This window comes from Anopheles nili, chromosome 3 (assembly GCF_943737925.1).
Source record: "Anopheles nili chromosome 3, idAnoNiliSN_F5_01, whole genome shotgun sequence".
NCBI lineage: Eukaryota > Metazoa > Arthropoda > Insecta > Diptera > Culicidae > Anopheles > Anopheles nili.
In genome coordinates this window covers 55,488,248-55,505,283 of record NC_071292.1, presented here as the reverse complement: position 1 = coordinate 55,505,283, position 17,036 = coordinate 55,488,248, and the positions used below count along the sequence as shown (strand labels likewise).

General features: G+C 53.2%; 2 protein-coding genes across 3 annotated transcripts; both read right to left on the bottom strand.

Moving 5' to 3' along the window:
- Positions 1–12,258: 12,258 nt before the first annotated feature.
- LOC128724646 (G-box-binding factor-like) lies at positions 12,259–12,777 on the bottom strand. Its single transcript, XM_053818369.1, has one exon. It carries the CDS (start codon positions 12,775–12,777, stop codon positions 12,259–12,261), a length of 519 nt encoding a protein of 172 aa, XP_053674344.1.
- A 255-nt stretch (positions 12,778–13,032) lies between these two features.
- LOC128723362 (POU domain protein CF1A) lies at positions 13,033–14,592 on the bottom strand. 2 transcript variants are annotated; one of them, XM_053817093.1, is made up of 2 exons: positions 14,097–14,592; positions 13,033–14,024 (listed from the first exon to the last, which is right to left on the bottom strand). In XM_053817093.1, the coding sequence occupies exons 1-2, from the start codon at positions 14,590–14,592 to the stop codon at positions 13,033–13,035; spliced, it is 1,488 nt and encodes a 495-aa protein (XP_053673068.1). The 2 variants fall into 2 exon arrangements, with proteins under 2 accessions (XP_053673068.1, XP_053673067.1); XM_053817092.1 differs by having other exon boundaries at positions 13,033–14,592.
- Between the last annotated feature and the right edge of the window lie 2,444 nt (positions 14,593–17,036).

The window sequence follows — 17,036 nt, the reverse complement described above, 5'->3', positions numbered from 1 at the left end:
GAGCGAATGGAAAGGGGGAAACTTTTTAATTGACACACTGTCCACTTAAGGCAACTCTCCTCGAAGCTCCTTCGAGTTGTGGGGTTTTTTATTTTTGGAGGGAAAAATGCCGAACGTTTCCCCGTCTAGGACGTTGAGGCCCGATCCGTTTGAAACGCTCCAAGCCGAAGTGGCCACAAATGAGTGGATCATTTCGATGCGCTTCATGTCCTGGAGAGGTTTCTTGAGGTTTTTCGACAAATTTAAAAACCAGAATGGCATTTGTGTCCAAGCCAAGAAGCAAAAAAGAACACCACTAACGGCACGGATGAGCACTGAGCCACGGCCAAGCGAGTCACGGTTTCTAGAACAACCGCTTAGAAGTGGTGGTTGGAAATCCACGAACCATCGGAAGAAGAAGAAGAAAAAAAACTGTCAACCCATAACCGGAACCATTTGGCGTTCGAAAGCCTGGCAACAGCGCGGGGCCCCAACGGTGAACCGAGGGAATCAAGGGTTGCGACGACGAAGACGAGCCCCGAAACGCGGGAAGAAAACACGCACTGAACGGCCCAGAACGGTCGGCGATATAGCAACAATAGCAGCAGCACTATACAACAAAAATACAACCTGATCAACTGGTTACACCCAAGCCTATCCGAAAATTTATGGCCATATTTCGTTGTTTCGCTGCTACGTGGCCGTCGTGGCGGCCTTTTGAAGATGGAACCGAGCGAAGGAGAAACGCCCGGAATGGGCCACGGGGGTGGATGGGAAAGGAAAAACACTCACGTACACACACACACACACGGGCGCACGTGCAAGCACGGAAATCTAAGGGTTCAGGGTGCTCCGGAGGTCACCGGGACAGGTGAAGAAGCGTAAAAAAAAAGCCAGAGCCGGTGTCGATAAACCCCTTTTTCGAGAACATCTTCGGTACACCTTCGCTTAGCTGGTTCCAGCGTACGATTGAACACTTTATTTAGTACAAAAATATGCCCGCAATCACACGAAAGGTGAGCGTTTACTATGTCACCGTAAGAAAGCCGCGAAATAGGCGCAATTACAGGCACTTCAATCGTCATTATGATTGTGGCGTGTAATAAAACAAATTCGACAGATCGACAACAAGCCCCAAAACGAAGCATTCCAGCGCGAATCATTTGTATCCAAGTCACCTGTGGAACGAAAGGCCATGCGAAGGGCCATCTCCAAAGCCTACTATGCAAACGAAGGCTCTTGTCCTGAAGTCTTCTATGGCCGTGCCAAGAATGTCTCTCTTCACGCGAGACATTGTCTTTCTTGTTGAGACACGCGCTTTTTTTTTATTCATTCTCTCCACCTTCCTAAACCTGCCGATGGTCGTAAAATTATTGTGACAAAATATTTGTTGCCACCAGCGCCCCCATCATCCACCCCACGCTGGACACCTTCTGGTGCGGAGTGAAAACACGCGGTAACCGATACGAATCCCGGGACCCCGGTTGAGCCGCACTCTTTCGGGGCCGCAATTAATACCGCCAGTTTATTGCTCATTAACGGGACGATATCAAGCTGGCTTTTCTTGCGTTATTTTATGACCCGCCGGGTTTTTTTGGGGGGGGGGGGGGAGGGTGCCTATATACCCCCGCCCTGCAGGCCCTAGACGGAGTTTTCCTTTGTTTCTCATTCGTGCCTCATTTCTCTTCTAGGGGTTTGGGTATCTGCAACTAGCGCTCCACGCGAGAGCTGACTCTGGTGCCCATGGTGCCACGTTGGGTGTTTGGGCTTTCCTATTCGTGGAGGCATTCGTTTTCGTTTCGTTTTTATTCCCCAGTTTGGTGCCGATGATTTCAATGCCGTGCCGGTGTGCAATTCTTCCACATCCAGCGCTAATCTAAACTATTTCCGCCCCGGGGGCAATTCGAGACAGCAGCTATCGCTCACAAATGTCACGGAGAGAAGTTCCCAGCGCCAGAGTTCGTTCTAGCTGCCTTTGGAAAAGCCCTTTGGAAAAAACTTTTCACCCGTTGAGTCAGGGAAATTTTACAAACCTTTACGAAGGCTTCAAAAACCGTCACTGACTCGTTGTGAAATGAAACAAAATCCGTCCGCTAACCTCCCCGAAAAACCTGCAGCTAATGACGCTGAGATTCTCCTTCCGAAATGCGCCCGTCCCATTCCCGACTGTGGGCAAAGGATTCCCATTTCCTGTCTCCATTTTTTTTCCCAACCACCAGCGGCCACCACTGCCCACCGCTTAGCCCTTTTTGGACAATTTTATTTATTGCATCATTAATTTCGCTTTTCCACCGAAGCGCCAAATAATTGTCGTGCGCGCGAAATCTTCGTGACGCTGAGCGATTTTTCGAATCCCGACCACGGGGCAAGTGTTAAATCCCGACACCGATGCCTTCCACGTCCCGATTCCGGTCCTCGGTGAGCCTTGGTTCACCCACCGAACGAACCAGGGAACCAGGGAATGGCCCTAACCTTGCATCGACGATTCCTATCTCCACCATCGTGAACCCGGCAAGCTCACGGTTCGACCGATTCCGGCGAATTGATTAAGACATAAGGCTGGTAATAGCTCGAAATTTCAATGTCACTCATGACTCCGGGCCAATCGCGGTCAGTCCGGGTACCTCAGGGACCTCTCTCTCTCTCTTTCTCTCTTGGTTCTTCTTTCGTGTCTTTGGCGTACTCTTCACGCGTTCACACACGCGCGTGCTGGCCGTGCATTAACGCTCGTGTGCACGTTTCCAGTTCTTCTCCCAGGACGACGGGCTTCAGCGACGACGACGACGACGACTACGATGACCCATGAAAGTGAGACCAACGGATGCTGGCAGGATTTTCGGTGTAAATTGAACGGGCATCAGCGACGGGCAGCCGTTTTTCTCGTTCCGCTTCCAGCGTGATCGGATTACATCTCGTAAAGCCCAGCCGCGTTCTCGCCACACGACTTTAAACCCATTTTGACAAGGTCACGATTCCAGGACGCTTCCCGTGGGGTATCACTTCGAGCCCTTGTGAAAAGCTCTCACTGGCATTCTTTTATACAAGCCCGAGCAAACAGAGCTGCTTCATACGCATTCGAAAGTGTTCTTTATTCCAGCAGCGAGGTTCTCAGCTCGATAAATACCCCAAAAACCACGGGCAGTGCTGATGAAAAACAAAGCTCCACTCGCCCACGCAGAATATTATTGCCCTCATCCAGAGCAAGAAGATGTCATCGGGTTGCTTGAAATCCCGAGCCAACCAATCCAAAAACCCCAGGCAACCGCGCACAATCAGTAGCAATCAGCGTGCCGGGCCGCGTGTTTCAGAACAAATATCTCATCCTAATCCCGTCTTTCTTCGCACCCGCGTGCAACCGAAAAGAAACGCACGAAATCCTCGCACAAAACTGGATTAAAACGCGCTCGCTCGCAGGCTTTCGTCCGTTTCGGCCGAAAACCAGCGTTCTCAAGTCCCACCGAAGTCCGGGCACTTCCAACACGAACCATCCCCATATTACGTTAAGCGCCTTGCAGTTCGCTCGCTTTCGGGGTGGTTTTGCTTTTACTTCATCACCTCGGCCAGATCCCAGCGCTTCAGCAACCCCGCTGGACAGTAGATTTGTGGGTTTTAATTTCGCGGCCTTAGTGCCGTGAGCACAGGCGCCGAATCGGCACAAGGATCTGGTCACATACGAGCCGGCCGGTTCGGTTGGTGGGCACATTTAATGGATCCTTTTTTTTTTTTTGATCGTCACTTCGTTCGTCTTCACGCAGGAACGCAAACACCACGAACGGCGCACGTCGCTTTTAACGCCCACACGCGGACAGCTTGCGTGCGAATTACACTCCCTCCGAGAGAGGATGCGGTCCTTCTTCCTGTCGCCGTGACGGTTCCGTGGAATGGCGCATTTTTGTGTTTCGTTGTGTGCTTTTTTTTCATTCTTCCAACGCCAACGCGTACCCGGGGGTGCTTCCGGAAACGGACGCATAACGTGAAATGGAATAAAGATTTTAAAGCCTCGATTAAGACGTTTTCGGGCGCGCATTGCGTTTGCAGGCACCGTCCGGTGTGCGGGACTTCTTTCCGGCGCGGTTTTTGTTCCTTTCATCAAGCAGCCTGCCCATAAGGAACGTTCGTTGGGTGTGGGGAAAATAATTCGTATTTTATTGCCCTCCAAAGCGCTTTGTTTTTTGTTCTCATGCTTTTCGCCGTGATGCCAAACTATCCAGCTGCACTCTCTTCAGAAAAAATATCTTTAAAAACGGAAGCTGAATCCTGGATTTACACTCCACCAAAGGAGTTGCATAAATAGAAGCGTTATTAAATCATAGTAGGCCGCAAAAGCGCACTCCGGAAAGCAGAACGCTCCCCAACCGAGGCGTAATAGTAGCTGACAGGTCAGAGACATGCCTACTCGGATGGAATGCTTTCGACGCACCACCATAAACGTGAAACGGGTGAGATTCAGTTTCACTTACCTTCTCCAACCGTACGTTGTTTATCAGCAGCAACACCATTCGTAGTATCGGGAAGTAATTTCACGCGTTCGCAAGCCAGCCTTTAGCCGCCAGGATCCGTGGTGCCCTCTCCGGGAACGAATGTGTGTGGTGTCTCTTTTGGCACGGAGTGCCTCCAAAAGGTGCCGGGGGGATGCTGGGGAAGAGAGGGTGAAAGGATGACGAGTCTGCGTCGCGATTCCATCCACCCCCGGGACCAAATCGGGAGCCTGTCATCTAACATTGTTCGCGTTTGGCTTCTCTCGGCAGATGTCACCACGGCGTGAAGTGTGTTCCAGGAAATGCGTACGCTGTCTCGTTCCCTCATTCGTCCTTCGGGATGTTGGCTTCATCGGTGCGTGTTTAATCGCACCGGTCATCTTACCATCTCGCGCCACACTCGTGGCTTCTTCCAATGCCAGGAACGCCCTGTTCTAGTCCACCGGTTCGCCACCGTCTAGGATCCCGGTCGTCCCTCGAGCTGCTCGGTTAAAGATGGCTGCTGATTCCAGGCTGGCGAAGAAGAAGAAGAAGAAGAGGACGCTGCGACAGGACAAAAAAAAATAAGAAACACACCACCCAACGCCGGGGGCCGCCCCGATCGCACAAAACCTCGACAACAATGCCCGAGCATTAGTGTTGCGGGAGGCGAATGGGACGATGACGACGAGCAACCTCGATTCGCAGCAGAAGAAGGCCAGATAGGGCGCAGAACACGGCACTGGCTGGCTGGTGCTTGGGCAGAGAGCGATGGAAACGACGCAGTAGCGGTGGCAAAAACTGGCGAAAATTGAAATGCGAAACACAGGAATCTCCGATGGCACGTCGTCGTCGTCGTCGTCGTCGTCGTCGTTTCATTGCATCGCGAACTTTTTCGAATGATGAACTTCTGCGTCACGCTGGAGGAAACGCTAGGGGTAAGGTGCCGGTACAAATATGAGTCGAAGACATCGACACAAAGGCCCAAGGAACGTCAGCCCCAAGCCAAAGGGGCCACAACGACGTGGCGATGTCGCCGTGGAAGCGCATGCCGCGGACAACTTTCTGCTAGATTTGCAACTAACCGTGTTCCGTTGACGTTGTTTGGTTGGGGTTGTTCGCCTCATTCTCCACAGGGACGGTTCTATCATCAGCCTCCTATCGCGCGCTATGACCTCGTTACTCTCTTTCGCGACGATTCGCAACGGTTTTGTGAGCGGAGTTTCTTTCGTGCTGGGGGTTTCGTTCGTTCGCGCAACTTTACGCGCCGTTTCGCATTCCTGTTCTACCAGCAGTGGCAGATTCCGTCCGGCAAAAAGGCAACCGGAAGCGCGCCAAATGATCCCAACAAACTCTGCTATGTGGGTGGAAATGGGAAACGCGTGAGGGAGTCGGAAAACTCACCCCCACCCAACCGGACATCGTTCGGATGAGGGAAAATGGCCACCACTCAACGTGTCGTGATTGTCGCGGGCATTTTAAGCGCGGAAGGAAAGCGAGAGAGAGAGAGAGAGTGAGAGTATAAACCGAAAAGGAAAAGGGACACGCACAGGACGAAATTTTGAGCGCCCAAATGGCCAAACGTACACACACACACACACTTTCGAACGCTCTCGTACTCGTGTTTACTACGGGCGTGAACTTGACAGCTGGGAAACGCTCACAACGCCAAAACGCGCGCACGAGAATCGCGAAAACCGCGTCACCATGGCAACTCCCCACAACAACCACGGAGCGGTGTGTTTCGGTGCCGCGGAAAACTCCCCCACGGAAAGTGCGAGCTTTCCGTCGCGTGGGTTTTGACAAAAAAAAAGAACGGGAGAGGAAAACACCAAAAACGAAAATCGAGGCGAAAACCCCAAATAGCTACCTTTTTCTCCGAAAAACACAACCGAAACCTCCCTGGTCCTGGCTGCGCTTGCTCTGGTCCGGTGCTGGTGTGGGTATTCGTTATGGAAAACGGATCTTCCTGCCCCACCTGGTTCCGCCACGGGAGCGCTTATTTTTATTAGTCTGCGTGACTTTCCACGGCTCCACGAGTTCGGCTAGGGCAGGCCGGTGGGAAGGAAACGCTATTCGCAACCGGATACTGATAGGCTCAGCGTTTTCCCGAGCCCCATGATGCGCCTGTGTTTGTGATCCATGCGGCGAGACGAAAGCGGCACACACCGCCTTCCACGGAGGAAAATCCCCATCAGCCAAACGAGCATGCAAAAAAACGACCCGGAAACTGGAGAACAACAGCGGTTCGTAGCGAAAAACGGCGCGTCGGGGGATCCTGTTTTTTTCTTCTTTTTATCCCCCCCCCCCATTTTTTTGTTGTTGCTCTTGCTGTGCGGCTGCGAAGAGGATAGATGTTGTTTTTGGTGCTTTCGGCGAAAACGTCAAAACCAGACGATACAAATCCTAGTAAACCATGGCACAAAACGGCAAAGCAAACGATGACAGCCGTTGCGGCGTTGGGAAGGATAACGTCCCCCATCGCAATGGCTGCTTCCGTCGACCATTTTCCACCCCCAGGCTGGGTGGCCTTCGCCGACGAGCCTTCTCTTTTGCACTCGCTCGCTCTTTCTCTCCGCACAGCGCGCGCGATTTCTCAAACCACTACGACACACATTCGAATGACAAACGCAAAAAGGATCTGGATGCAGTGTTGGTTTTTTTTTGTTGCTGTTTTCATCATAAATATTTTAATAAAATTGGTTTTTCTTTTTCTTATTTCTTGCCAGTTTTCTCGTATATAATAATTATAATAGAATAATAATAACTCTAGTAATTAATTACTTAGCTTAGTACTTGTATTTCCTTATCCTTTTTGGGTTTTTTGTATGTGTTTGTTTCTTGCGTTGCGTTCCCTCCATTTTTTAGCTTGGTTTTGTTTACTACTCTTTTCGACTACTTGCCTCGATTGCCTCGATGACACCACGCTTTACTTTCGCCCTTCGTTTCATGTCCCAAGCTCACCTTCACAACATCGGTTTTTTGCTGGGTTTTCTACTACTGTTTTTATTCTCGGGTTTTTTTTTCTTTTGTTAAATTAGCTTTTCATTCATCCTCGCCCATACACACACACACACACACGCACAACACCCTAACCCAAAAACCTTCATCACTACTGTGCCTGTCTTGTCGGTTGGTGCATAAATGGTAGATTCTGCTCTCTCGCCTGAGCCTCGCTACTTACATGGATGCTAGTGTGTGCTGCTACATTTTACATCGCGGTTCCCTCACCGTGTGTCGCACGTTCCCTGTTATTCATTTCCTAAACGAACGAAATGCACCGAAAAGATCACCACCGAGTGACGGAATGACAAAACCACAAACCCACGTGTCCTTTTTGCCCCCCGTTTCCGTAGCTATTTAGTATGCCTATCACTGACGCACGGGTTGGGGTTCTGGCGTGTTGGCTGGCTGGCTTTTGCTCCCCGCGCCCCCATTTTCTCTCGTCCGAGCGCCACATCTTATCACGTAATCACGTTCTCGCCATGCAAAAGCTACTATCGCTCGCCCAAAAACCAGCCGGACACCTCAGTTGCGGGCCGCGGGTCCGCTGTTCAGAAAGGCGCCCCACAGTTTCTTTCAATCGTTGTTTCCGATCACCCGAAGGCTTCCACAAAAGAAAAAAAAACGAAACGCCACTAACGCCACTAACTTAATTTTGATTCGATAAACCATTCCTAGGGAGCAGTTCGAGAAAATGGGTGGAAAAAAAAACGAGCATCGAGCATTAGTTAGATGGTGGAAAGAAATCATAGAAACCCGCACTCGATCGGTCGACGGCGACGAAATGCATCGCATTGCAACCGGCGACCCACAAACAAACTAACAAAACAGAACAAACAAACAAGAGAGAGTGTGAGAGAATGGGAGAAAAAAAGATAAACAAAATTAACTATATGCAACAAATAAGCGTGAGACGTATGGTTTCTGGGTTTTATATTTTTCTGCAATAGATTATTTGTAGGTATTCTTATATTTGCGCTCGGGGTCGCTTTTTTCTTGTCCGCGTTTCGTCCTGCCTTCGGGGGTTTTCCCCTTTTTTTCCCTCATTATTTCTACACTTATGTACAATTTCGATAAACGCGCGCTCTCTCTCTCTCTCTCTCTCTCGAGTGGGTGGTGTGCATTTCCTTCCCACCGCGTGAGTTTCGTTCCTGCACCAGGCTCGCACAAGAACTCCATTTCGTCCGGCCTACACTTAACGCTTACGGTATATTCATGTATTTGTGTATTGTGTTTGTGTGTCTGTCTGTCTGTCTGGTTTTTTTCGTCTGCTTCTTCCGCTATAATCGCCTTCAGTATGTAATGTACTTATACCCTTGTTTTTCCTTGTGTTTTGCTTTTGTTGTTATGCCTGTTTGTCGTCCTTAATGCCACCCCCTTCCACCCCGTGGGGTGGGTGACTAGGGCTACTACTACGGTACTTCCTAGTGCTGTTTTCCCACACAGCTTTTACACATACAATCACACGCACGTTCGTCCCCAGCCATGCCATTGTTTCTTTATGTTTTGTTTGTTTTTTTTTTCTCCCCTTTACTTTGTTTTTTTTTGTTCTTTTTTCATCTCGATCGCAAGCTCTCTCTCTCTCTCACTCTTTCTTTCTGGGATCGATCGCACACACTGACTTCTTCGGCTGCTGTCCCTGTTACGATAATATCCTTGCGCTCCCAAATCGCCGGGTCTGTTTGATGTATGACTGTTTTGCAAATCCTCACTCGCTCGCGCTCTATCCTTCTCTCAGTGGTAGCATCCCTTAAACGCAGCCACCCTTCCCGCAAGCTAATTTGCATCCAAACCCAAATCTCCCCAGGAGCTGACTGTTTTTTTTTTTTTTTTGGGGGGGAAGCGATTTTTATTTTGTTTTTTTTTTTTTTTCTCCTGCGCTTTCGTTTCTCCGCTTATCAATCGCGTCCTGATCGCGTATACTCGTTCGCTCGTATGTGTGTGCGTGCCGCCTTGTGCGTGGCGAAGGACATTTGAAATCAATCGCCTCTCGTGTCCCTCCCCCTCCCCAACCCCACGCACCCGGTCGGTCGCGTATATCGTATAGAGTGGTTTTTGTTTTTTTTCTGCTTCCGTTTTTCACTAATTTTTTTTTCTCCCATGACGCCATCCGGCGACCCTTCCATGCGGCCACCACACATTACACATTACATAACAAGAAAATGGGACAAGGACACCCATGGCCCGCCGGTGCCGGTGGTTTTGTTGTGCGAAGGATCCTTTCCGGGGTTTGTTGGTTTGTTTGCTTTTTTTTTGTACACATTTTCGCACCCCCCCAAAACACCCACCTAAGCTTGCTTATTGCACTAACTGATTACCCTGTCTCGTGATCGTTCCCCGATCGGCAAAGCTAACGGAATGGAAGTGCGAATCCCGCACTTTAATCGAGCTACCGAGGGCTCGTGACCAGGGGGCGCTCGAAGCTCGAACCTAACGCCCAATAAATCAGCATCAACGCGAATCAATTGGCAGGCTATCATTTAGCTGGCTAATGGGCTCCTCTTTGTAGCTCCTCTTTTTTCTCGCGCTCTTTTGAATTTAAAACAAACACACACACACACAGAAACAAAAACATCAAGGGTTTGCCGTTCGATGCATTCTTTAGCAGAAAACCCCGCGAAGGGGCTTTGATGTTTTCGCGATTCGTCTCGTATTCGTCCTTTCCGGGAGCGGGTGTTTTTTTTTTGTTTGCAACAATGGTCAATCTTTCGGTTTGCTTAAGCGCCGCTGCCTTCGATGATTTGGTACACAAAATTGAACCTAATTTTCCCTGCCAGCAACGGAGCATAAAAACGGTGCATGCAAAACCCTACGGTGGCAATCCGATCACCCACGCCACACGCCAGCCCGCTCCTTTCGCGTTAATCGCATCACGAAAATCAATGCCAACGTGCGACAGGAAAAACCAACCCGAACGGCAGCAAAACTGGCGAACCGTATGGCCGGTAAAACAAATACCCCGTGCGGAAAAGGATCAAAAAGCGGTGCGGATCGGCCCAGTCAGTGGAAAGTACGTGCCGCTGTGGAAAATCCCCCAAAAAATGGCCCTCGCCGGTGTCCTTGACGGGATACCCCGGATCCGCCGGGGGTAGCGAATCCGCTGCGCCCCGCGGGAGTCGATTGCCCGGAATTTCCTGCTTGCGATCGTGCGACAAAGGTGTCCTTACGAGATCGGCCCTACGAATACGGTGGTTGCAGCGCCACGGTCCGCACAGGGTCTGCCGAATTGCGGCTGTGTGCTTTTTAATTCACGGAAAAACCCCACCGTGTAAATTTCCCACAAAAGCCAACGGCACCAAAACCCCGTGGCACAGCAATTAGGGCGGCCTCTCGAGTTTGGGCCCGATCTCGTTTCACTACCCGCACACGAAACCGGGAAAACGATCGCCCGGTAATGAGCAAAGATGGAAAGGACGAGTGTGGTAAGGCCAAAAGGAAAAATACAAAAAAAGGACACCCTAATGTCCTTTAAATGCACCGGCATTGGCCACCGAGCCGGTATCAAAGCAAAACCGCCATCACACTTTGCCGACGGCATTTCGAGCCGACGGCATTTTGAAAACACCTCACAATGCACACACAATCGCACGACGCACACGGCAACAAATAAACCCACTTGCGTCACTCTACTTACATGGGCAACCTGGGTGGACACACGTATGCGGCTTTTTTTTTTGCTTCTTTTTGGTTTGTGAGCAGAACACGGCCTCGCTCTTTTCGAAACAAACATGAACTGAACGTCACGCGGTCACGGTTTCACGGAACACCAGAGGCAGCTCTGCCGGAAAGCTCCTTTTTAGCACCAAAACCACAAACACACTGAATTTCGGTGGGGTGTGCATTTTTCGGAAAACGAAACTAGCAGCCCCACTTTCTACCCGCTACGATGCACCACTTTTTCTCGCCGGGAACCCCGAAACAGTTCCGCTTTTCATTTTTGCTTGCTTGCGAACGAATCGAAACGAACGAGCGAACGAACTGATCCACGAGCGATCGAACCACCCACCACAAGCTGGAACCCTGAACTGGAAAAAAAAAAGAAAATGAGAAGCCAACGTCAAGAAGGGGGTGGTTTTGTTTTTCATCCTTTTTTGTAGCGTGTTTATCTGGGTGTTCCTTTTTTTTCTCAGTTCCACGTGCCCTTTTTTTGGAGTTTTCCCCCGCAAGAAACGCATCAAAGTCGCGGTTGTTTTGCCATAAACCAATAATTCGCACACCACACGCGCGTGGCCCTAGCCTTTTTTCCCGCGAGTTCCCTGTCGCCCCTTTTGGTAGCCGTGTATGTACAATTCGAGCTCGAGTCCTTACGCACGCACGCCACTCGAAAAAGGACGATCAAACATCCTTCGTTTTCCGCAACGTACGCGATCTCCTTCTAACCGCGATCACTAAACTCCTGCTCGGAAACTTCTCTCTGTGTGTGTGGGTGTGTGGATGTGTGGGTGTGTCCTGTGTTATTTTGGGGGATGTGGGGATGGGGTAAAGCTCTCCCCGCGCTCCACTACTGGCGCCCTAGCACTTAGCTACTTAGCGTACCTATGTTTATGTATGTATATATATATATATGTATAGCTGTATATATTCATACTTTCTACCCTAAAACGTAAGCTCCCGCCTCGAAGAGCATCTCGCCGAAGAGTTGCCGATTAGCTCCTGGCGGCTTTCGTATCCTTTTCGAACGTGTATGCAAGTGTTGCATTTTATCATCCTTCCCTCTCTCTCTCTCGACTCGACTCGATCTCGACTCGACTCGACTCGACTCGATCTTTCGCGGTTTGTTGGTTTCACAAACAAAAGAACCAAAAAAAGAAACTCATGTCTAAATGTAACGTGCACCAGTTGCTGTTCCGGTTGGTCCGAACTGCAGAGTCCATTCCTGCAAGAGCCGTCTCGTGTGCAGCTGCTGCTGCTGCTGATGATGATGCGCCTGAGCATGCTGCTGCTGCTGCTGCTGCTGCTGGTGTTGCTGTTGCTGCTGCTGCTGCTGAAGGTGTTGTTGCTGCTGAAGGTGTTGCTGTTGCTGCTGCTGCTGCTGCTGCTGTTGCTGATGTTGGCTGCGCTGATGGTCTATGTACATTTGCGCGGCCAACGCCGACGACGAGGCAGAAGACGAGGACGTACTCGTTGGCGCAGGTGATCCTGCCGTCGTCGGTACAGACGGCGGCTGAGATGGCGGCTGGGATTGTGGCGGCTGCTGACCAGCAGCTCCTCCTCCTCCTCCTCCTTCGCCACCCAACCCACCCGATGCCGCCACCGACGATCCCGACGAGGCCAATGGTGGTGACACTTGCGTCCCACCACCACCACCGCCACCCGAAGGACCTCCACCATGATACATGGCGGCGGCTGCAGCGGCTGCGGCGGCTGCCGCAGCGGCCGCTGCCGCTGCCGCCCCATGATGTGGGTGGTGCGCGTGCGGATGATGGTAGGCGTGCGGATGATGCGCATGATGATGATGGTGGTGGGCGTGTGGGTGGTGAATGGGCGTAAAAAACGCCGCCTGGGCCGCCACCTGAGCCGCCACCTGCGCTTGGGCCTGGGCGGCTGCAGCCGCCTGAGCCACCGACACGCTGGACTCCTGGTGCTCTGATTGCTAGTGTGCCGCCAGCTGATGGTGACCCCCAACCGTCGCCCCCATACCCTGCGGGCTTAGCATCGGCGGGCTGTGACTGTGGCTGTGCGCCCCCATCGGGCTACCGTGCATGTCGTGGTGCGGATGATATCCACCATGCCCGCCATGATGGCCACCGTGGCCAAGGTGTCCTGGCGGCATCCCGTCCATCATGTCACCGCCCATCGTGTTCGGTGGCGTCATGCGCTTTTCCTTTTGCCGCCGATTGCAGAACCACACCCGCACTACCTCCTTCTCGAGCTGCAGGCTGTCGGCGAGCGAGGAAATTTCCTGTGCCGAGGGTTTCGGTTGCTTGTGGAAGTGCTGCTCGAGCGCACCCTTGACGGACACCTCGATGCTGGTGCGCTTTTTCCGCTTCCGGCCTTGGGCGGCAATTTTGTCGATGCTCGTCGGTGAACCCGTCGTCGAGTCGGCCTCTTCGAGCCACTTCTGGAGCAGCGGTTTTAGTTTGCACATGTTTTTGAAGCTCAGCTGAAGCGCCTCAAACCGGCAGATCGTCGTCTGCGAGAACACGTTGCCGTACAGCGTGCCGAGCGCAAGGCCAACGTCGGCTTGCGTGAAGCCGAGCTTTATGCGGCGCTGTTTGAACTGCTTCGCGAACGCTTCCAAATCATCCGAGGTCGGGGTGTCCTCCTCACCCGCGCTCACGTCCCGATCACCCTGCAGATGGTGGTGATGGTGGTGATGGTGGTGATGCGGTGGCAGGTGCAGCTGGGGCGATTCCCCGCGAAGCGACGGATGCAGTGAGGGTGTGGCTGCGGCCGCGGCCGCGGCCGCCACCGCCGCCGCACTTTGGTGATGCGCGGGGTGGTGATGGTGGGCGGCCGGGTGGTGCCCCAGCATCCCATTCATGGCCGCGTGGTACTGCAGCGGGGAACCCGTGCCGGTCGCGTAATGTGCTCCTGCGTGCACCGGCGCGTGCCATCCGTGCGGGGATGCCATTCCACCACCACCTCCTCCACCTCCACCGCCAGCACCGCCCCCACCTCCTCCGCCAGGACCTCCGGGACCTCCGGGACCGCCACCAGACTGTTGGCGCGCTTGCTGGCTCAGGTGCATCTCCTGCTTCACGTCCGCCGGATGCGCGGGGTGCGCGTGGGGGTGCGAGTGGGCAGGGTGGGAGTGGGCGGCGGCCGCGGCCGCATGCAGTGACCAGGGGTCACTGGGTTGGAGGGCGGCCCAAGGCGTCGCACCGAGCCCACCCGTCACCGAACCAAGCCCGGCCGGGTTGGGCGAAGGGCTCGAGGGCACGGTAAGACCGGTGGCGTGGTGGTGGTGGGTGGCCGCTGCCGCCACCGCCGCTGCCGCCGCCGCCGACTGATGATGGTGGTGGTGGTGGTGGTGGTGCATGTACTTCATCTCGTTCGCATCCGCCGCACTGCGGGGCGAGGAGGTGTGATGGTAACCACCCCCACCCCCACCAGCCCCGCCACCTCCACCGCCGCCGCCGCCGCCACCGCCACCACCGAGTGCCATGTCGAGTTCGGTGGCACCGGGCGAGATGTAGGCGGTGGCGGCCATCCCCACCGCCCGCGGGCTACTCAGCCCTTCCACGCTGGCAGGGTACGGCTCCAAATTGGGGCTCACTTTTCCTATCTTCCACGCGAACGGATTCCAGCCACCAACATCAATGCCGAGGCCTCCGGCACCGCCGACGCCGCCACCGCCGCCACCGTTTATCCTTTGGTGATCGATGGTTTCTCCGTTACGGGACCCGGGCAGCCACTATCTCCCCCGCTTCTTTTTCTTCTCCGCCGCCGCCGTTTCCTTCGCCACACACAGGAGCCGGGTCTCAGCTGGCGCCGGGTCGCCTTCACTTGCCAGCCACTTGGCAAAAGTTCGCGAACCTCGCGCGATCACGCAACACTTTCGCGGTCTCACCGCGCAATGGGACAGATTTACTAAGCCAACGTCACGTCGCAGCACACAGAAACAAACAAACAAACAAACAAAAAAACCAAAACAACGACGTCACAAAAGGACGAAGGACGAACGTCAAAAATCGTGGCCGGGGGGATCCTTTTTTCGCTTCGTTTTACGTCACTGACAGCGAGCTCTCTCTCTCTCTCTCTCTCTCTCTCGAGCACACGTGCTCTCTTTCTCTTGCTGCTGACGGCGGGTTGCTTTTGTAGGCGCCGCTACTCCAACACTGCGTGTGTGTGTGTGTGCGCGCGCTTTTGGGTTCTGAGCCCACCCTTTTGACGTTTGCCGACGACTGCAACGACTTTTTCTTTCCGCTCGGATGCACGCACGAACGCACGCACGCACGGGGAGCGTTTGTTTAATCGCTTTGTTTGCCGCACATCCGTTTGTTGGCGGCACTACGCGAAACTTTGAACACAAAACGGCTCCCGGCTCGTAAGGACAACACGCGCGCCCCCCCTGCCCGGCCGTTTCGCGCAAAAACACACCACAAAATCGCAACTCCTAGCGCTGCGCTCGCGAGCCTCACCAGCGACACATTACGTACGAGATCGCCCTGATCGGTCGGTGAAAATGTTTGACGTTTAACGGGTTTCTAAGCGGAGGACCTCCTCGTACGAACAGAACGAACAGAAAGCGAAAAAAAAAACCGAAGCCCGCAAGCGTGTCCTGACAGCCCAGGGACATGCACGCGCTTGAACACGCACATACACACGCGCGCGTGTTCGCTCTCCACGCTCTCCGGTTGCTAGGCGCTGCTACCCCAGGTTGCTGGGATTCTCCACTGGAGGCTCCACTTTCTATTTAACCCACAGTCCTTGTGGGTGGGTGGGTGTGTGTGTGTGTGTTTTGGGGATCTTCTTCTTCCCGCGCGTATCCTCGTATCCTTCTCGTCCCTTTGTCGCTAGCGGCGAATTTGTTTTTTTATGCAAAATTTATTTCGCACCAGCTTCGCGCGATCATTTGCGCCCGGTCGATTGGTGGAGTTAATTACACCCCCAGCCTTTCGGGCGCTTGCGTTGTCGGTGTGTGTGTATGTGCCCCAGCGAGGCTTCCCTTCCGGTGTTTGTGGCGTGTGCCTTCGCGTCCTCGCTTCCCGGTCGTGATCATTTGCAAGGCCCCCCTGTGTTTTGTGCGCGAGCCTCACGATCAGTAAATCAGCAAATCAGGATGCGTTTATGCGTGTGTGTGTGTGTGCGCGCGCGCGCTGATTGTAAAGCCTTTTGTTTTCGCAAGCACACATACGCGGTGGTGATGAGCCCACATCGACACTTTTCCGTCACTCGCACACACTGCACTGTTCCAGGGCCCTTGCCGGTTTCCGGTTCCGGTTCTCGGCCCGAACCAAACACTGCCCTTATTTTTTTTTTGTCGCGAGCGCGCGGAGGTTTTTCACACGTCACACAGCACGCGTGCTTTTGCCGTTGGATCGTTAGGACTTCGATTTCTTTCAGTTTCAACGGCGAGTGCGTTAAGAGGCGAGTGCCATCGCACCTGCAGCCCGGTCACCGCATGCCGTCGTGCACCGAACAATGGCACCGAACCTACGAATTAGCGTTTCTCGACGAAGACGGCCCTTTTACCACACCGACACACACGCGCCTTCGAAAACACTTGGCCACCTTGCCTGGTGCCTGGTGACACTCGATCTGATTGACGCGCGATTCCCCTTTCCGTTCGATCACTACAGGCACACGCCGTGGAAAAACCCGTGAAAATTAAACTCGGGCGCCCTCGCGATCGCGCGTCACCGTCACTCGAAGCCACACAATAAAAAAACCGTTTCACACACTCAACCGCACACGCGGAAAAGCTCGAACGCGCAAAGATGAGAGGCAGAATGAATAAATGCACATCCGATTATACGCACGATCCCGCGGCGCATCGCTCCGTGTGCAAACGCTCCGAATTTAAAATGTTGAATGGTGTTCGAACGTAAACGTCGACTGGAGCGTACTGCCGTGGTTTGACCGCTCGATGTCGTCCCCGTGCGGCGTTGTCTCGCTCGCACAGCACCTCGTGCGCTCTCGCTCTTGCCGCTT